At 35.7% G+C, this 22852-nt stretch overlaps 1 protein-coding gene across 1 annotated transcript in view; it reads right to left on the reverse strand.

Annotated features, from left to right (window-relative positions):
* Window positions 1–537: 537 nt before the first annotated feature.
* Window positions 538–22852, reverse strand: part of LOC149793323 (mitochondrial import receptor subunit TOM70-like) — a 60050-nt gene continuing 37735 nt past the window's right edge. The window contains exons 8-12 of the mRNA XM_089967301.1: window positions 20297–20402; window positions 18638–18756; window positions 17229–17326; window positions 12717–12839; window positions 538–8468 (exon numbers count right to left, since the gene is read on the reverse strand). Coding sequence (XP_089823427.1) covers window positions 8303–8468; window positions 12717–12839; window positions 17229–17326; window positions 18638–18756; window positions 20297–20402 — 612 coding nt within the window. The 3' untranslated portion in view covers window positions 538–8302. The remainder of the gene's footprint in view (window positions 8469–12716; window positions 12840–17228; window positions 17327–18637; window positions 18757–20296; window positions 20403–22852) is intronic.

Genomic DNA, 22852 nt, shown 5'->3' on the forward strand with positions numbered 1-22852 from the left:
CAAGGACTGTTTTGTACAATTGGCAATGGCAATTATAAATAAAGAAGACATTCATGAGTTGGTTTGACTTTATGGACATATAGACAAGCAGATGGACAGATGATGAGTCGATGAATCAACAGACAGAGATGGTGGCATATAAAAAAACAGACGTCAGATAGTTTTCATAGGCTGTCCGTAGGGAATCATTGGAGGATGCATGTGTATTGTCTGCATGTTCCACTTAAAAGTTCAAGACAACAGTGATTACCCTGATTTGTAGAAGCATTATGGGATAGCAGATCAGGATTTGGGTTCATATTATATACATGTACACATATACAGCTGATTTTTCAGTTAATTAAAATGTTGCTCAAATTCCCATGATTATTAAATTTGACTGGTCATTGTTAATTGTTCTGCCCTATGCAAAATGTGCATGCACACAAAGGAATCAATATCTGGTTTTAACACAGGGCAACGGTCAGCATCATGAATTGATCAAAGGCTACAAATAAGAGAAAACAAAAAAGATCAACAGTAGAAGGCACAAAGGCAGCCATTTTGTCTGCTTTAATTGTTCAATTAAAATTAGCAAGCCACTTGCAGAAAACACATCAATCTTCTACACTTTAAAAAATGATTCTGATCAAATTAGCATCACACAAAAAACAATGCGAATTTTTGTTCTGACTGAAAGACAAGACCTATATTTCTCTTTCAGCAATGATGATATTTTACTTCTATGGTTTATTTCAAATGAACTTTGGTGGAAAATTACTATATGGACACAGACAACTAATTCAATTTGCACAGGCTTTAACAAACCATATATACTCACTTATAAGTCGAGTCAAACAACGATGCTGATAAGCCTTAGTATAATGCACCTGCATATCAGGGTCCATGTTGTTTGTTCTACTGATTACTCCTATCAAACTGCACAGACCCAGATCCGCCATGCATTATGTGACTTTGAAGCTGGACTTTACTTATAACAGAGTATAGGAAAATACCAGATTTCTGTGGTAAGATTGGCAAATGAATGATCTATCCATGAGGAACGCTGAAATTAATATGCTGTGTCTTGTTTCTTACAAAAACTCCCTTGTACATGCCCAGTGTGAGACCTCCCCATTTAATCTGAACAGTACTGTGTGGTAACAGCGATAAATAACAGTGGTTGTAGGTTAAAGACTACTAATAAATACAAGTTACACATATGAAGGCATCTTCAGAAACATTTACAGTTTTCTAATAATTTGTTTCAGCAAATGAGCTACCTTCATTCTGATATAACACCACACATAGCTGGTTTTGTAGCTCATAAATTAGTTGCCTGTGACCATATATCTATAGGTTGTACCCTGACATGCTAGGAGTTCCTATCTCCTCATGTACACAGACATAACCAGAGCACTGCATCTTCACTAGCCAAGGTTCCAATGTGATTGCCCCATCTACACCATGGCATATCAAGCAGATATTTCTGTTCTTCAGGTCTGTGAATTTTTTTAGGATGTGGCAGAAAGCCACCGCATCCAATCAAAATTGTTGTTCAAATCTGAATACTGTTCCAACATGATTGAGACAAGGGGAGCACACAACTTGAATGGAATGATAAATAAGCAGTTTTCCACTGCTGATCAATATTTGCACAAATACCTTTCACTCAAATAGACCTGTAAAGGCCTCACTCTGGTACATAGTAATACTTTCAATGTTAAAGTTACAAAGTATCGTTTTTCAGGTCAATTGCCTTCTCAATTTTGGACAGATGTACAATGCATAATGCTATTCATTAGCTGGCATCAGATACTAAAGGAGGCAGCTTAAGAAATCCAATAGATGTTGCTTGGATAAAGCACCAATATATCTGTTTGATCCATCAAGGTTTAGACAGGGTTATTATATCAGAACCTTGGCTAACAAAGATGAGAGCACTGTTAGGCAAGATAACAAAATCCATCATACACATTAGCACAGAATAGGGAAATCCTGGGATGCAGACAGAAATAATATGTAGAGTGGAAAGCTTTCTTATTGCCTTCAAAAATGGGAGTCTGGAAAATTACAGGGTGGTATAAATCTTACCCATAATACCTGAATATTTCTTTTTTTTCCCCCAAGAGGTCCCCAGTGATGGGTCTGAAGTACTACCAGTCTCCAAGTTATCAATGACACACAAAGTCAGATATATCATGATCCAAGTCAGAAGCTGTGGCATAGGAAACTTTAATGCAATCTGTTATCAACTTACGGTTTTGATGTTGTCTTGCACCTGTGAATGTGTTTCCAGGTATGTGCAGTTGGACAGGGTAAAAAAATGCATGAAAAAGACCATAAAATACACCAAAAAACACCTTCTTGACCAAGAATAAAGCAGACAACTTTATACAGAGTAAAACACTATTCTGATTACTAATGCATCGTACAACTTCTCGTGCATACCAAGTTTCAAATTGCTGGTCAGATATTCAATTGTGACTGATTAGAACACTGCCTTACAATATCACTGGAAATCCCACCCGAGAGTCAGAAAATGTGGACAGGCCTGACAGAGTTCCTGCCCATAAATTCTGATCCCCAGGGTATTAAATTCAGTTCCACATTAAGCCATATGACAAATTATTTTTCTCTCATATCTCACAATATGTTAACAAAAACAGAGGACATATCACTGGTATGGATATAGCTTCACAATCAGATTTTCTCAAGTTTTTACATCATTAGAATGAGCATCTGAAATTTAATTTACAGCAAATAAATTGATGTCAACAAATTATTGTTTACAAGCTGGCAAATTTTTTTTTAAATATATACAAAACAAGCATTACATTTATTTGTGATATCATAACTATAATTTTGGTCATCTATGGTACAATTAATAATAATAATAACAATAATAATAATAATGCTTTCTTTTATAGAGGATGGCCTAGTGGTTAGAGCGTTTGCCTTGGATGCGGGAGGTCGTGGGTTTGATCCCCGGTAGAGTCATACCAAAGACTTACAAAATGGTACTAACAGCTGCCTCACTTGGCGCTCAGCATTAAGAGGTTAGTATTAGAACTAGTCAGCCTGGTGTCAGGATAATGTGACTGGGTGGGACATCATGCTACATGTCTGCGGCATGATGCCCCAGTGCTAGACATCACTATAAACTGTCACTGCAGACATGGTAGCGATATGATTGATTTTTTTTAAAGCTACGTTAAAAATCCAAATCACACACACACACACATAGAGGGTGACTCATTAGTCAATGACTATTCTCCCTTGAGGCCCTCTTAAGAAGAGTATAACAATGCACATTATATGAAGATAGCAATAATTACCATTTATTTTAACATGTTTAGTATTAAAATATTAAATTCCATTATCTATTAAAAACACATACATGCTCATGATATCTCTTCTTAAATAGCCTAATATTTTCAGCAGATTTTACATGTAGTGGAAGCTTGTTCCACAGAACTGTACCAGAGTATTGGAAGCTCTTTTTAAATTGCTCTATTCTTGGTTTTGTGCTAGGTTTTTATGTGATATTGATCTCAACTGGTATCGTGTTGAAAAAGGCCTGAGTAAGTACTGAAGATACTCTGGTGCAGTTCCATGTAGACATTTATATAAAAGAACTGCCTTGTAAAAATCTATCCTGTCATATATTGTGAACCATTTAAGTTCTGTAAACAATGCTTTTGAGGGATGATCAACAGATGCTCATTTCTGAAGTCTATAAATCCTGTCAAGCTCAGATTTAGCACAGTTCCCCCAAACATCTGAACAGCAATCCATCGTTGGAAGAATATATGACTTGTAGTATAGATTGCAAGTTTCCATAGGTAAATATTTCTTGATTCTGTTAAGTAGGGCAATTTTGGATGACAGTGTTTTACTAAGCTTATCAATATGGTCATTCCATAATAAATAATTATCTATGGACACACCTACAAGCTTTTCATGTTTGACATTTTCTAACGGATGATTATTTATTGCAAGAGATAGTTCTGGGTTCCCTGACTTGTGTAGCTTTTGCGATGACCTCAAAATCATACATTTTGTTTTACCATCATTAATTACCATCCTATTTTGTTGTGTCCAGTTTTGGACTCTAAAAAAGTCAGAGTTTAATCTCATTTAGATAAATTCATTATCAGAACTAGATGTTTTCAAGGTTGCATCATCTGCAAACAAATCTGTATATGTGGATTCATTATTTAATGGTAGATAATTAATATAGATAATGAAGAAGAGAGGGCCTAAATCTGAGCCTTGAGGGAACCCTGAATAAATAGTGCAAGTTTGAGAGCTAATAATGCCTACTTGTTGAGACCTTTGGTTAAAGTATGATCTAAACCAGTTTTATCGAATCTGTAACAGTTCAACTATTGCAGCAGAATTTCATGATCAACAAGAACAAAGGCTTTCTTGAAGTCAAGGAAAACAATCCCAGTCATATGTCCATTATCCATTTCCTTAAGCCAAAGATCAATTAGTTTGGTAAGTTCTGTTTGGCACGAGTGGTACTTTCTAAATCCTGACTGCACTTTATGAATAGAAAGTATGTTTCAAAAAAGTTATAGACCTGAATGGCTACATCCTTTACAAATAATTTTGACAATACAGGTAGAATTGATATTGGTCTGTAATTCCCTGGATTCTTCTTTCTTAAAGACAGGTGTAACCTTTGCACATTTCAGTGTTTCTGGAAAATTACCACTCATTATACTTAAATTTATGATATGTGTTAATGCTTTGTTATTAGTGGTACAACAATTTTAAGAATTCATGGACAAATACCATCCAATCCAGAGGACTCTTTAATATTCACCTTAATTAGCATATCAAAAACATAATCTTCATGAACATTAGCTATTACAAAATAATTATCATCAGGAATTTTAGCTCTTATAAATGACAGAAGAGCATCAAGTTCAATTGGGATGTTAGTCTGCTTCTGAATACTGTTACTGGAGATGCTTATGAAGAAATTGTTGAACATTTCCACAATGTCTTGTACAGGTGTTGCTATACCCTCATTTTACTCAAGTCTTGGGGGAAAACAACTGTTCTTGGGTGGGTTCAGCTCTTTTACATGCTTCCACAATGTCTTGGTACTCTTACTTTCATCAATAGCCTGTTTATAGTAGTTCTCTTTTCCTTATCTATCAGGTGCTTAGTTTTATTCCTCCACTTTCTATAGCTCTTCACGTCTTTTTTCTTGTGGAAATTATCTTAGGTGCCTAGCCTCATTGATCTCAGGGGTAATCCACATGGGTATAATTTGGTGTTTAACCCTTTTTGTTTTAATTGAGGCATGCTTGTCTAAGGCTGCATGGAACATCTGATACCATTTGTCTAAGGCAGTGTTGACATCAGCTATATTGCAGACTGATTGGAAGGGTTTGCAAACTAAATCATTTAAGAATGTACATGTAAGCATTCAGTAATGAATGTCATTTTTGAAAATCTGACTACACACGCCTTTAAATAGTGATTATTCCTTTATTTTGATCCTCATATATTGATATTCCTTGGAAGATCATTATATACGTGACATGAGAAATATGTATGTCAAAATCAATGTTAAGCTATGTGGACATCCTTAAGGTGTGATCCAGTACAAACCAGACTAAATGTCATGTGCTGTAATTCTCAATGAATGTTGCATGTGTTCAAAAGTGCACAACCTTGTTATTTTGATAGGTGTATCCCACATGCTATTCTCAGATAGGAAACTGTATCAAGCGTATATATGGAATGTGAGAAAATGTGTTTTGTGGAACCCCTGTTAGTGAATGAACCTTTATTATTAAAATTTTTCATAATGCTCAAAAATTATATACAAATTAAATCAAGCACTAAATGTTACAGTGTACACCATAATTAAAAGAACTGTGTTTTTAGGAAACCATGGTAATCAAAATGAATACAAAGGACAAATGTGAGTTGTTAGCAGAAGCTGATTAGATATCACTGTTTTTTGTGCAATGAAGATGTAAATTACTGTGACCCAGTTCAGGTGCATAACACATTCATCCCAAGACGAATCCATGTTGTAAACTGGGTGCAAATTTCATGGAAAAAAGGTAGGTTAAAGTAACCCAGGTTTAAGTGAGCAAGAAAAATATATCAACAGTTACATATATCAACAGTTACATTTGGGAATGTGTATTGAAACGGAGTTACAGTCTAGAAATGGAGATAGGACAAGTAGACTCATTTAAATACATGGATGAATGGACAAGTTAAAGTCTTACAAATCTACATATTGTGACGAAAGCAAACTTGGATGAACAGACAAAAAAGTGAATCCCACACAGTGATCTCAAACTGAATCCAACATAGCAATCTCAAAGTGAATCCCATATAGTACCCACTTTGTTGGAGTCCTGCAAATCTATATACTGTAAATTCATTTTTTTGTGGGTAAAAGTTTGTGGTTCTGCAAAAAAAGCACTTTTTTATATTTAAATTTGTAAATTGGGTAAGGGGTCCTATTGTTTTCAATCAAAGATCACGTTTCATTGGGTCTATGAATTTGTGTTTTGTGGCAATTATCAAATCAATAAAAACTGGTACTCCATGAGAAATGGTGATTCCACCGAATGTGAGAATATTTTGATCCATCTCTATTAGCCACTCAAGGAAAGCGAACTGGAAAAGGAAATACAACATAATTTTACATAACAATGCATGTCACATGTATTTCAGAAAACTGTTCTGCAAGTTTATATAACCAAAGCAAAGACCTTTTCTCTCTCTCTCCCTCTCTCTTGTAACATTTATCTAAATGGCTGACGTACATCTTCAGAATGAAAAGAAATTTGTTATGCTTGGAAACAATTTGGTTTTCAAGCATCAGTATATAACAGTGGTTCCCAAGTTTTTCAAGTAGAGGGCCATATCTACTATTTGCGGTAATTAAGCGGACCACAACGTTATAAAATTATAAATGTTTATTCATGTTTATTAAATTATAAAAGTCGTGTAATATCATTCTTAAATTTATTAACTTTCAACAACCAAATACTAAAACTTTAAAAGCAGTCAGTGTCAGTCATAGAATACTGTAGATCGCGCATTATTGCAACTTTTGTCCAGTTATTATTTATTTATTTGAACGTCAATAATTTTTTGAAATTATTAAAATACCTTATAGTAAATATAGAGGCCTCATGGGCCACTTTCTGAGAGCTGACAGGCCACAGGTTGCCCACGGGCCATGGTTTGGGAACCTCTGGTATATAACCATTTGCAGGCAGAAATTCGCAGAAATCATTAAGTGTATCTGTAACAAAGATCTGATGATCTATGTGATGAAATATATCCAGTATATGCAATACAAATATTCTTTACATCAAAGCCATCTGTGCAATAAGCAATATCTCATATTACTCTCACTTCACCATGCAGCTCCTGTTCATACATAGTTAATTTTCAAACAATCCAAAGGAATTTGGATGCTGCACTATATAAATCTTGTCAATGGTTTTGTAAATATTGGCCTATTACAACAACATGAACTTGTTATTTTGTTAAATACTGACTGAAAATGAACAAGATCTCTCGAGTCCCTTTTATCAGTGATCTGACAGACAACAATACAAAAGCGATTCCAAAATGATCCAAATACGGCTCTGACATGACAAGTCAGTGGAGCACTGGCATCATCAACGATTTGTTAACTGACTTCTTATTATGTCAGTTCTGGATATAAAACCTCAGAGTCAAACTAACACACAAAATCAGCCTAAGAGACGACCAATTGATTCCTATGAATAGACTCCTCTCTGTTTTACTTTCTGTTCCAATTTAAGTATAATTCAACTCAAAAATTGATTGTACATAGGAATTTGCTCACTGAAACAGCCATGCAGTTAAGTTTATTGTCTAACACAGACATGTGCAACTTTCTCCAGGGCACATGGGTCAGATAAGTGATTTTTAAAGCCACACCCTATAACGCAAACAAGCAGATAAAACAAGGTTGCCTGCTGGATCTGGTCCATGGGCCATAGGTTGCACGTGCCTTGTCTAACGGCTGGAAATATATATAGTCATATAACTTGAAACGAGTTATAAGCTGTGCTAGACAAAACTTCATGACATTTACCTAAAACTGAATATTCCATGATAATAAAGAGCAAATTTTCAGCTTATAAAGTTTCATTTACATGAAGTAGAACAATCTTAAAATTTTTCCAGCCGAGCTAACTACATCTGTATGAAACTTTGTCCAACTTTGTATGGCTTTTAGAGATAACTGTTACATGGATAAATTGATACAACAATCACTCTGATTACACGAGACTCCACATCACATAGGTGGAATTCCCATTGGAATTTGGATGCCTAAGTTCTTGGCAACTTTGAGTTGGGCTTGTGCTGCATTTAACAGAGAATACAAGTGAGACATTTCAGTCTCCGTTCTGCACAAGCTGATGGCCTTGTTGAAGAGTTCCACTGCCTTGTCCATATCTCCCCTGTAAGAAAATAAAAAAATTAAATGCATAATTTTAAACAAGATAGCAATAATGAACAATCCCAACTTTCAGCCTTTTTTTGGAATAGCTGACCTGGCACTGGCATACACAACTGGCACAATACAACCTCGTCAATCCAACCTGTTCTACGTTATGATGCCATTCTATAATGATGGGATTAATGCCTCAACTTATTTATGGAGTTTTCATTCCAAATATTTTGTCACATATGATGAATATGCCAATTTGTGTTATATTTTACATCACTACATGGACTCTTTCCTTCAGAAATCGGTCTCTTAAGGGCAATTTTGACAGCTTCATGTACCATTCCATTACCCTAAATACCAATGTGGCTAGACTGCCAAAAGAAAAAATATGTTCTGAAGCTTGCATGAGCAATTATGATTCTGTAATGTTTAGCCATGTGTCAAATTTAATGTCTGCAAAGTCAGTCACGTGGAAAGGGAACCTAAAGAGACGATGCAATTCATTTTTCGAGAGATTTTAATGTAGTTCAAAGATCCAAGTATGGCTGTAATTTCTGCAGTAAGAATATGGAGGCTGGTAACCAGCTAAAAATGGTACCATGTGGTGTTCCAGCAGCAGCTGAAACCCTATCTCCATCTTTTGAACTGTCTGTATACGTGAGAACATAGCCACAATTTACAAGCTTATTGGAAGAGATAATATAATACCTTTGGAAGATACAATTATAATAAACAAATATAAATGTCTATATTTTCAAAATTGCAAATAAATTTTTCCTAACTTCCTAAAAAGTCAGAAAATTCCAAAGACTTACATAAATCCTATAATTTTACTACTCCAATGAACAAGTGTTTATGAAGTACATTATATTGACTACTCTAATTAAAATTGTTAGGTTCATTGATGGCTTCCCCCAATGCCTTAATTTCTGGAGGAAAAAAACAAAAGAAACCTTATTTAATGACAAGTATATGTTTTACATTAATGGTAGATTTCATAAGAGGTTTAGAAAATGAACAATAATGAATAATCTCAATATAACTAAGAAATTGAAAAAATAAATATCATTTGCTTATTTAACAAATACCAATAAAATAAAATATATAAAAAATCATTTTTGAATTGGATTTAAAGAAAAACTGTCAAAAAATATATCTTACAAAATTGTCTTTTTACTCCCTAACTATAAAATCTTATCCCTATAAACATTTCTGATTTTGCAGTATTTTGTACTTTGTATTTTGTAATAAACTGAGTCAAATTTCTGTTGGCACTCTGTAATAAACACTCATGATACCAGTTCACTTTAAACTTTCTCTTGCCTTCAGTAGCCATTAGAAAATTATTCAGAAAGTAATTTTTCTATTTCATTTTCCAACTAAGATTTTTTGTACATTTGAACTTTCAGTCGTTTTGAAATCGGAACTCTTAACTCATTAACCACACATGCCATTTTTATGTGTCAGAAATTCTACCCTACTTTCAAGCTCTGTAGCATCAACCTCATTTATGATACACCAATGTGGGTGGTGTTATATAAAAACAAGAAATACATAGTTCTGCAAATATTATCAAACAATGTAAACTTTCTACTGGTTTATAAAAAAAGTACAATGGAAAAAAATGTTTTTCATACCCAAATTTTATTTACCTGGAAAAGTGCCAGTTTAGAACTAGTGTTTGTGTAAAGATGTTATACTTTAAAGCCTTCAATCTAAAACAGACTAGTCTGAACTGCACACAGACAGATGAACCCTTGCAAAAGGAGGGATAAGTTTGAGATTGGAAAGTCATGAGTAATATGCACACAAAACAGTAAATATTTATCCTAATGCATGTGCATGGAGGAAATAGCCAATCAATGTTTAGATTCCTAAAAATTTGGCCAACAAAAATCTCTCAGAAACAGATGTGTTCAGAAGTATTCTATTTCATATCCCTATTCAAGGTGACAATTACAAGAATCTCCTGGCCTCAAAGAGTCAACTGACAACGCAAAAAATTGGCAAGTCTAAGGAGAACAGCAAAAAAACATAAACCAAGGTAAGTGCAGTGTGAAATATGGGGCACAGTGGCCTACTTTTAAGCAAAGTTGTAGTACTTATCAAGATGTGCCCCATTGCCATGTTTCATGATTTTGGGTAAAGATGTATTATACAGTAGATAAAACTGTCAATCAATGTGGTCATGAGCAAAATGCACAAACATAGGCCAGTAAATGTTAATGTAGGTCAAAATGAGCTTCTTTTGTTTTAAGACTGCAGTACCAATAGGAATGCATACAATCACAGTTTCACGCCTCTGTCAAAAAAGGAACTGGAGACAGAAAACAAGGCATCAAAGTGTGGAATATGGTAACATCAACCTAGTTATGTGATGAGTGTAGTATTCATCAAAATACATCCCTTGCCACATTTCATGAATCTTGGTGAAACAGTATGCATACAGGGTGCTAAAAAAACCTATTTGGTTTTGAGCTAAACCTAAAAAAATTTGACCCAAGCCAATAAAATATGGAATGCAGGTCACTGTGGTTTTCTTTGGTAGTAAGGATGATTCTACCATAAATGGAACATGATACAACTTTTAACAGAGAATTTAACCAGAGCCGAGAAGCAAAAAATATAAGTCACAGTGACTAACTTTTGTAATGAGAGTAGTATTAATCAAATTGCATTCCCTCACCAAGTTTATAGAATCTAGGTATAATAAATGTATACAGGATGCTAAAGCTATCTGGACATGATGCAAATAAAAAAACTTAAACATACAGCTTACTTTGTAATGAGTCTAGAACACAATAATATGTACTTCGTCACAAACATTCATGAATCTAGGTATAACTATATATATATATATATATATATATATATATATATATATATATATATATATATATAGGGTGCCTAATTGACTATGAACTAAATGCAAAAGCATATCCAAAAGGATTCCAGTACAACAGCTTGAATCTACTTTGAAGAGGTGCGATAAAATGGAGACAGCTAGGCAACATTATGTCTCACATCACAATTATTACACTTTCCATAATGGCTGGACAAAGACATGCAAGCATACAGTGCTGTAAGAAGTTTATCACCATGAAAATCAATTTATATAGGATCAAAATCTTCCCAATCCATTTATTAACACTTTTTGAACATTTACTTACAAAAGAAACCATTTTAAGACTGTCAGTGGTGGTGGTGGGGTTTAACGCCATTTTCAGCACACAACAGGCCATACATGGCGGCCAGTATTAATGGTGGAGGAAGAACCCCGGAAAACTCCGGAAAGAACCACTGACCCACGAGAAACTACTGGCAAGCTTTCTCACATACCCACAATGGCTGAATCCGAGACTCGAACCGGTGCAGACAGAGGTGAGATGGCAGTGATCCGTAACGGATAGCACTTTAGACCACTCAGGGCCCCAAGACTGTCAGCTAACAGATTCTTTATTTTGCTATCACACATAGTGACACCAGTCAATCTAGGAACTTGGCATGGATCAACTGCTGTGCCATTAAAACATATCCTTACATTAAGGAAAATAAAATAAAACAGTCAGATGGACCATTTCACAGTCTAAATCTTTAGATTAATAGAATTATTTTGGCAATGTCACACCAAGGAAATGGTTACTAAAAACCTTTCTCAAGGATGTACAAACACAGCTAATGAGGGCTGACCTGGGCAGATACTGAAACCATTAAACATGGATTATGAATTTAACATACTGCCAACTTAGCTACTGTAAAAAAACAAAAACATATATGCATGTGTGTGTGTGTATGTTTGATTTTGGTAGTTTTTACATATACACCTTGCAAAATGTTTTTTGTAACATGTTTGAGTAATCATGTAGATTATATGATAACATTCGTATCAGTCATGGTTGTGCGTCAATTCATTTGTTATCTGGAGTATTATTTTCATAGTTTTACAAAGAGCGATATTTTTGTCAGTGTTTAAATTCATGTATTCCTTCTTACTACTACATCACACTTCAGGTAGTTGTGAGACCAAAGATAATAATCAAGCACCATCTTTGAAAAGGGTACATAAATTTAGTATTTTGTACCCATCAGGCACTGCACTGAGGGGATTTTTTCTTCCAACTAATCACAGCAAAAAGTTTTGAAACTAGTCATTATGAGAATGTCACAGTTGTGGGTATGACATCACTGACCATCCAATCTGGAGCCCAAGATTTTACTTATTACTGGACTTGCCAATTTTGACCAGTTAGCTCCTTACCTTTGCACTTCTAATGTTCCCAGAACCTCATATGCATATTCACACTTATCATCCAGTTCAATTGCCTGATTTATCATCTTCACGGCTTCATCAACATCCTGCTTCCACTGCAACTTCAGCAATCTATTATAAACAAACAATTAGCATGAAAAACAGGTTGTCTTACAGGGTTCATAAGACAAGCAATTTATGATCAAAATACTGTAATACCGAGAATCTGCGGGATTTGGTTAGTAGGACACATTACACAGGATGAAAGGGATGAACACAATTTGTGAGATAATGATAGCCATGGTCACTGACTATCATCATTTGGAGATATCAATATTGCTATAAATACATGTAATCTGATTTACAGATGTTTAAAGTCTTGTCTTCTATTTATTTCTCAACAGAAATTAATTTAAACAATTAAAGTAATGTGAAATTAAAGACTTAAGCAATTATCTTTAATAAAATTTTTTTAAACTGATTCTTCTAAATTGTTTAAAGTACTACACTGCAGATAAAACAATATCAAGGAAGATAACCATTTGGAGTCTAATTATTTCCACTTATGAATAGAATTTACCTCTCTCGACTATTCTTTTGTAAGTCAAAAGGCCAAAAGAGCTAAACAGAGAAACTAATTTTTTCTATAAAATGTTTCTTGTGAATACTTACCCAATCATAATACCTTGTGACAACTACTACTACCAAATCCAACGGAAGCTGTAAAGCCATGTCTCATGAAGCTATTAAATAACCTGGAAAGGTGACTTGTTGACTCCGATCTCCATCCCTCAGACAGGATATCAGTTAGAGAACAGTTCCAGTCAAATGCTATGCTTGTATCAAATGCTTGTGTGCCAAAATGCAGAACAAATTCATTTGAGCTGGGGTTATTTCTTGATATGTAGAGTGAATAACCCATTTAATAAAGGATGAAAAGTCTGTGCTGATATATCATCCTGTTCCTGTTTGAGAGGTGAATATAAATTTAATCTCACTCAATGCAACAGCTATGTCATTTTAAGATACCACTTCAAAGCTTGTACTGGATCTTGTAGGTAGTCTTGAGGTGAAGTGTCTAGAGAGTGATTTTATTAGAAAAGTATGGTTACCCATGGACTGGAGCCTGTTCCTGAAAGAGGGTACTGTCATCAGTGAAACTGACATCACTTGTTGGAAGTGCATGTGATTCAGGTCCACTGATAAGTTATGTATGTTGCTGATTCTGCCTGCCATTGCTAATGCAAAGGAGGAAGCAGGTCTTGTATGAACGGTGAGTCAATGATGCCCTTGCCAATTAGGGGTACTCATGAGCGATACTGATCCATCATGATAGAACCATAAGTAGATGGGACCACCAAGAAACATATTGCTGAATTTTCCTGCTGACTGCCAAAGTAGTGAGGAGGCAGGATTCGTATGATAGGTAAATTAATGAAATTCTTAGGCGCAGTTCAATTGGTGAACTGGTGTCTTGCTCAGCCAGGTTAATCCCCATAAAAAGCCCGCTTGGGCAAGGGTCCAGTGCCATTGGCCAGGTGAGATCAATCCCATCAAGCATGTATCTTATGAAACTAAGGGATTAAAAGGCCATTCCATTTACAAGTTCCTGCTTACTGAAAAACGAGTCAGCCAGCTTATAATATGTTGAACTGAAACCTGGAATGTTGTTAAGGACACCACTTTAGAAAACCCCAAACAAGAAAACAAAGGTCCGAGTACTTGTTATGCTTTGCTATTTGGGATCAGTCACCACAGTGAAGTTATCAGGCAGAATGAGAATTCGATTCCCATGTAGGTTCATTAGCCATCAATGATACGCTTTCAAATAAAAGGCATCCATTTTGATCATGTGGACATATAAATAAAGATCACGTGCGGGCCAGACTTTTATGTCAGTCCAAAGTTGCAGGAGTCATGCTCCCCCAGCCCTCTGTGTTCGCATCCATTGCTATCATGATTGCCAGAGAATGTGTTTGCAAAGGTATCACTGATGTGAGTCCAAAGAACCATCATGATGCAATCCTGAATGGTTGCCAATTGAGAGAGATGGTCCAACTGTCAAGGTTCGGTCTCCACTTAAACCCACGTGATCACTGTTATGAGTGAGAATAAAGCGACCAAGACTTTAACTGACGTAATTAGCAAAACTTGGACGGCGGAGGAATACTCTAACAGAGGATAGCTCCAAAGAGGCACAGAACTTACCATTGCATGAATTCAATTTATTTTCTTTAGGAACACATTGTTTTACTTGAACATCAGGTCCAGACCTAGTCGACCAATTCTTGAAAAGGTACAAGGTCTACAATGTTCTTGTTGACAAGAGATTGAGAATAACATGTAAAATTATAACTTGCCCCATACTATAACTATTTTGTTGTTGGTAGCTGTTGTAGGCAAATCAGAATTTCTGAAAGATGTTTGAGTGGGGCATTAACACAGATCTCATCGAAGTCCACACTGAATGTGCAGACTTCACAATGGACTGTGTATGACCCGTTGCTGTATTCCATCAAAAATCCAAGAGCATAACAGTTGACTGAATGCGCTTAGCTTGAGGATCAACTGATAAATGCTGTGTTGTAAGCTGTAGCCAAAGGCTTAGTGGGTATGCTGAATCTGATACCATGTCCCCAGGAACTACAGTTAGATCCCCACGTCATCATGTTAAAACTTTTCCAATCAGTCAAAAAAGATTAGTCCTCATCCTACCAGGATCGGAGATAAGGGTAGGATGTATGTCCTGTATGTATGTCATCGAGATAGGGATGGTCTTGTAGAAACATGGACCTCCCTCTGACTCTATCACTTAGTTCAGGACTTGTAGGACTGTTTTCCAGTGGCATGCACTCTAGGGACGTCCCTGCGACCTTGACAGTTGCCTTGTAAATCCCTCTGCTATTGCTGCAATCGGGAGGAATAGTGGTTTGTAGCAAATTTTGTCAATCTGATCATTAAGGCGAATAGATGATGGAGGTCGCTAGCATACCTTGGGCCACAATAGGTCTGTAAGGTGGGGGTAAAGAGCATAGAGTCTCTTCCACATGTTTTAAGTTTATAGCTGCTATTATGGCTATAGCATGTGGTACCATTATGTTATGAAGTGGACCCTGCTATGAATATGCACATGCTTATTCCATTGAGATTTGTGGTGGAAGGATATAAGCTGTGGTCCGCATACTAAGGATTGTCAAATTATTTGATACAAGGTTGATCCACCTCTCGTGGGTTGATGGGTTTTCCCGGGTTCTTCCTCCACCATTAATACTGGCTGCCATGCATAGCCTATCGTGTGCTGAAAAATGGTTTTAAACCCAACAACAACAACAAGGTTGCTCCCATGATCACGACATTGCAAATCATCTCATGAGCATTCAAATGGAAAATCAGGACAAATTTGTGATATAATACACCCATAGAAGCTTGGGACTCATAGTTGACAATGTTCTCAGTCCAAATATGTCAATAATTGTTTAGATTGTGGAAGCAATTAAAAGCAGAATCTTGCCAAGAGAATTCTCACCTGATGTTGGAACTGTAAACCCGGCAGGTTATTTAGAGAAATGAGTACAAAACTTGTCCAAGTAAGATCTAATAATGATGAGGGAACCTGAATGCCCATTTCGTCATTGATAGATTGAGGAAGTGAAGTTGACACCTCTTGTGCTATCTGCAGAGTAGATGGAGAAGAATGTCGACGATGGTGGCCTACTACACTCGTAGCACTTACAAGTCAGATCCCATTACTTACTAATGTGTCACCATGTAGAGTCTCTAGGGTAGCAGAGGGTTGATGGGAAGTGAGGAGACATCCCTTGAAAATGGAGGCCCCCTGACATACAACATATGCTGGAAGTGTTTTGAAGTATTATTGAGGGTAAGACTGATCTATGAAAGTGTCTGTATAAAATGTATGTCTTCCACATTAAGTGCCTAGCAGCTATATGTGGTTAGACTGATCCATGAGAGTGCCTGTATATACTAGGCATCATCCGCAGGAACTGTTTAGCAGCACTATGTGAATTAAACTGATCCATGTATAATAAGGTTCATGAAGTGGGATTGTTGGTATAACGACACTAAACTGGGCAACATACTGTGAATGAGCTTGGCAGCACTACATAAGTTGTGGAACTGGACATGTTTCTTTTCTGGCGGCTGATACTGTATGATGATCAATTGTGGCTGTGGCCCATTGTGATCAATTATAGGGCCAAGCCCAGTCTTGAAGGAACGTGGATTTCTTGGCTGGCCTTTACTCACAGGTCTTTATGATTATGTTATCCTTATATGGTCACTGTAACTGGTAAGACTCTTCTTTCTTTCTTAGCACGGTTAAAAATTACCAGACAAAACCCATCTTTGGAAATAAATCACAATATCTAACTTTTGCTTTAACTGGAAAAAGACAAATATTTTAAACAGTTATTGACATATGTTAAGTGTGACACCTGATTCCTTACAAAAGAATTACACAAAAAGATGGGGGGAGTGCTGGTGAAGAGAAAGTGATGTTACCCTCTGTGTACAAAGACTGTTGCATTGTCAGGTTCCAGTTTAATGGCTTTCTGGAATTCCTCATCAGCATCATCAAACCTTCCCAAATCACACAGGGCCTGGATTATAAATGTTAAAAAAAAGAACATGTCTTGCTTTCGTGCTTGAACTTGATCATACAATTAAGATCAATCACTGAAAAATCTGCTTACAAACAAAAGACAAATTTTACATTCTAGAAATGAAAACTAAAATACTGTTTGGCTCAAAATTTGGGTTACAACATTCAACATCAAAGACAAGTATAAAACATGTACAGATTCGAGGTAGCATACACAGTTACTTTAACAGTAAGTAAATTTCACCCTGTTAGGTGCAAGTTCCGAGATCTATGTGGATTAGAGAGTTGGCCTCAAAGGACTGTCTCATCATCTGGTACTCAAGGATTTGAGCATGGTGATATTGGTTTTCAAAGCATGCTTTATTGAAAAACATAGTTTCAAGATCCACAACAATAACAATGTTAAAAAAGCAACTATTTAAAGCTGATACAGAACCAATGAAATAAAAACAAACATGGCATAAAATCAGAATAAAAGAATGGCATAATAATGCAGTTCTCTGCTTATGTGGGCAACATGGGAATTTTCATATAACTGGGCGTGAACTCTATGCTTACAGTAATATCATATAAAAGTTCCAGTTGAATACTGCAAATGAAAATGATAATCATCCTACTAAAACTGTAATACAGAAATATAACACTTCTGCTATTGTTGTCAGAAAAGCGACACTTATTTCTCCATATTCTTTAGCAAGAGAAAAATAAATTGATTTGTTTACAGAAAAAATTCACCTGCATTACAAAATTAATTTACATTTTAAAAGCTCATTATAACTGTCCATCTTAACCTTAAAGTTTGCTTTTTTCCTTTATGTTTATCTAATTTGCAGATTATCAGATTGAAACTGTATAGGCTTATGTAGACTTATTCCAAGTGAAGTGATCTAAACAATTTCTTTTTGTTGCTGAAACCATTGTTTCATTAAAGAAATCTATGCAAAGTATTTATATTTAAAAAAATGAGATACAAGTAAAATGGGAAAAATATCAGCTCTATAGTAAAAGTCATATGAATCCTATGTTTACCATAATGTTTGCAAATTTGTTATACACTGTGAACAATAAAAAATAACATAATTACCCTTGTAATTTTATAACTTATTATTTTCACAGAAAACTTTGTATCCTAATTAAAATGTTAATTGAAGATCAGGGTGAAAGGTAATAGTACATTTTATCTTAAATCATGTATAAATCCACCAACCTCACCAGAAAAGAATAAATATATGTGCAAAACATTGCGGACAGTACAGTAAATCTTTCTTAAAAAGATCAAATACAAATAATGCCAAAGTAGCATACAGACCTGTGCATACAATGCATGTGCATCTGCACACTTAGGAAATTTCTCGACTGTGGCCTCGTACGACTTGATGGCCTCACCAAGCTGTGATGGACTCTGTAACATCGCCGCTTTTCTGTGTTCTGCAGTTATAGTCACGAGTTTGGAATCAATAAATTGTTCTCAGTGAACTCAATAATTAATTTCTCACATTTGAGAAAACCTTTCATGGCATTCTTCTTGTTCTTAGTAGTAGTGGTAGTATTAGTAGTATTAGCAGCAGCAGCGGTGGTAGTAGTAGTGCTCAAGGATACAACATGCTAAATGATTCAAGCTGAATGAATAAAACTCCCTTTCTGCTACCCAATGCACAAAAACCCTAGGGCTGACTTGGTTTGGATTTTGTTGCTTTCTATTTCTGGGTGACTACAAGTTGTGTGATCTGTAAGCCATGATAAGTTTAAGACTTTAATGTGTGCCAATCCACCAAAATTATATTTTGTATGCATGTAACCTGTAACTATTGACTTTGTAAGTGAAATCTGAACCACCTGTACCTGTATATAGATTAAGTTGTTGATTGACAGAAATGATCTTGGCACAGAACTACACTACAAATGTAGTGTTGAAACAAGATGTTGATTATCAATGTAGCTCCAATGTTGGAAACTTATTTGTTCTTTCAGTAGTATTGTTTATAACATAACTTTCTCTATTGTATGACAACTGATGAGCATGAAAATTTAAAAATCAAAGACACCTGCATCTTACGAATGAGAAGGGATTATGAATAATTACTGAATTTGCTGCAAATTCTACCTTAAAAGGTAAGGTTTTGAAATAAATCCAGGATCGGCATAAGAAAAAATAGCACTGACTTGCATGTATCTCAAATTCAACTGTGTAACCCAGGTTATAACAATGCTAGAATTATAGAACTTTCAGAATATTTCCAACTTTGGTTCCTCAACTAGAATACATAATTTCTGCGGCATAGAGACAGTTAATCTAGAATGGATGCTTTCAGTGACATAGACACGTTTTAAATGTTGTATGAACTTTAGGTTTGAGTGTCATGCTCCAAGTGTTTGTGAATAAGGATGGGAGCTTATTAAAGAAAACCTTCTTGCATAAAAGTGTGTAGAAAGGTTTGATGTTTTATGTCAAATAAATAATTGACATAGTAGTAGTTGGTTATTTAAGCCCAAGGAAATCTGAGGAAAGTGCTTTGCTCAAGGATGCCAAACCTACACCCTTTTCAGTTGCGAGTCCTGAATGATAAGCACCAAGTTACCATGTCTCCTGCTCTGATAGTCACCTCTTATAATACTCTGGGCCTAGTTTACATCCCATAACCCAGACGGCATGAAATTTTGTTTTTAAATTCTTCAACTTTTGCAAAAGTGGGGATGGGGTTATCATCAAGCACTGACTTTCCATTGGAAGAATCCCTGTTTTATCATCAAGCACTGGCTTAAATTGGAAAAATCTCTGTATCACCAAGCACTGGATTACATAGTATCACTGTGTTACCACCAAGTACTAGCTTTACCTAGAAGAATCCTTTTACCTGAAGCATTAGAGGGCAGGAAAGCTATTAAGCATGTGACAACAACTATAACCTTCTTACAATACTAAGGAAACCAGGAAATAAACAAATAAAAACAAGCAAGTTACACATACCTGCATATGATTTCTGTACATGAGAAATAGGAAAGTCTGGATTTTTGGATATACTAATATCAAAATTCTTGACAGCATCATCTAAGTCATCCATCTGTATGCATTGCTAAAGAAGAAAATTAAAAAAGTCATAGGTAAATAGTACTATACCAATATTCAAACCAAAGAATGTACATGCACATAGGAATAAATCAGCGATTATGAAATATAGTGGCAACTTCAGCTGTTCTGAGATGTGTGAATTTGAACCATAAACTGTTTTAATAATCTGTACCAGGACTTCACATGCCAATTGAGTACAGTTGCATAGTTAGTGCCAAATTATGCAAGCAACAGAAGAGTCACTTTACACAAAGATGGCTGCAAAGTAAGGTCTAGCTGCTGGTGTATATTAATATAATGTTTTTGGCCAAAATAAACATATTTTAAAAATATTTTTCTTCTACTCAAGGTATCATCATTATAGGAACACACCATTTATATAAAAAATTTGCTGATAACATGATTTGATGTATACAGATAACAACTATACATGGTTTGAAAAGTTAAAACCCTCAGTACAGAATTGGAAATTTCAGCTTCACCATCAGGCCAAACTGGAAAATTGTGCTCATGTAACACAGATCTCAGTGCCAGCAATTACCTCAACTCAACACTTCATGAAGGTGTGGGAAAGGGATGGATGGATGGTTAAATGGATGTATATATTTATATATATTATCAATGGGTACTGCCACCTATTTTGTACATGTATCAAGATGAATACCCTTCATGTATCATGACAGTATCACACAAATAAATAAACTTAAACATACACAAGTAACTCCATGCTCGCAAACCATAATCTTTGGTATCATTTTACGAAAAGCTACATTGCCAGAACAAAAGACAACTAATGGTGTTTCATTTTATTTGTACCTTCTTTTAAATATTCACTAAACACCAATACACTAAAATAATTTTAAAACATATTTATTATCATATTCTGCCAAATTATCACACCTGCCACATGCCAATAAATGAGCGAAAACTATGTGCTTTTTGACCTGGTTAACCCATTTGAATTTTTTGTACATTGGTAGGACAAGCCACATTAGAAAACTGAAAATTATTGTTGAATGATAAATTTTATCACATATGCATTCAATCTGCAACATCTGTTCTCACTTCATTAGCTGCTAAATAACAATCTGAAACCAGTAGCTTCTCATGGGTTGGTGTTTTTTACTGGGGTTTTCCCAGGTTCGTCCTCCACCATTAATACTGGTCGCCATTACAACAACAATCTGTAACAGCACTCTGAATGAAAATCTACACGTACCACTGATGTTTTATATCTTGATGAAAAGTCGTTCAAGTTGCTGGGTCGGCTAGAAAGCGGCTACCCCATCTGTTAGTTTATTGTTAGTCTTTTCGATAGGGAATGCGCTCTGACCCTACAGCCCAACAGAAATGTCCAAATATCAAACAATGGGGTGGCAAGGTTAAGAGGAAACTCGGGACTAAAGTAATCTATGTCTGAAGGCATGAGAGTCAATGTTCTAATATTGGGACAGCATACGAGACACTAAACTGTGTAAGTAGGCCCATCATTCAACATTATAGGCAAGATTAGTTTTTGTACTGACAACGTGCTATTGATTATGATGGCACAATCCCATCATTATTAAACAGTGCCCCTATAACCACCTCAAGTTCCTTATTCTGAGGAGCTTCCTCACATGGATTTCAACATTTCCGTGCCTGTTACATCTATGTCTTTTAGAATGCTCTATAATTTGACCACTTGAATGGTTGAATGGTATTTTATGATCCATGATGATGTCCAGTACCTTATATTGAAATGGGTTATTGGAATTTGATCCACAGAACCAGTCCTTACTTGGATTATGCTAGACAAAGCTATGTTGGATTGTTCTGATCTTTCTTACAAAGAGCTAGTAGAGAGCACTGGCTGTCAAACCAATGTTGTGTCAGGCCTGTATTTGTTCTGCCAAAATTGATTTATTAAGTTGAGGCAGCATGGGTGAAGCTGGGACTGTGACTGTCGCCACAAGGGATTTCCTGGATCACTTACTGGGTGGTGGTCCCTCGATTTGCAATACACACTCAAGAGGGACAAAAATGGAAGAGGTGAAATACATTGAATGTAATTGTGTTGTCGTGTCTCAGACTGCATTTCTGTGCTTTCCCTTCTCTTTAGTTTGTGCTCCCAGTATTGAAATCCTCTGACTTCATTTTAATGGTGCATAATGGTGCATCCTGAGTGGCAAACCCATGTGTGCTAGACATGCACTATGGTTGTCATCTACACCATTCCACTGTTTACATTATTTGTGCTTAGTCCTGCTCATGCCCTAAATCTATGATGAGAATTTGAGCAGACATTCTTATACTGGTTTAGCCAGCAATGCATCCTACTTTATGATCCCAATGAGTGGTCATTACTCGGCTACTACAATAGATTGTATAAATTTATCTCTGTGAAAGGTCCCACTTTAAAAGTGAAGCGCCACTTTTAATAGCTATAAAGTAAAATTTATGGTTTTCACTTTA

This window comes from Sinohyriopsis cumingii, chromosome 8 (assembly GCF_028554795.1).
Source record: "Sinohyriopsis cumingii isolate HCF-2022 chromosome 8, ASM2855479v2, whole genome shotgun sequence".
Taxonomy (NCBI): Eukaryota; Metazoa; Mollusca; class Bivalvia; order Unionida; family Unionidae; genus Sinohyriopsis; species Sinohyriopsis cumingii.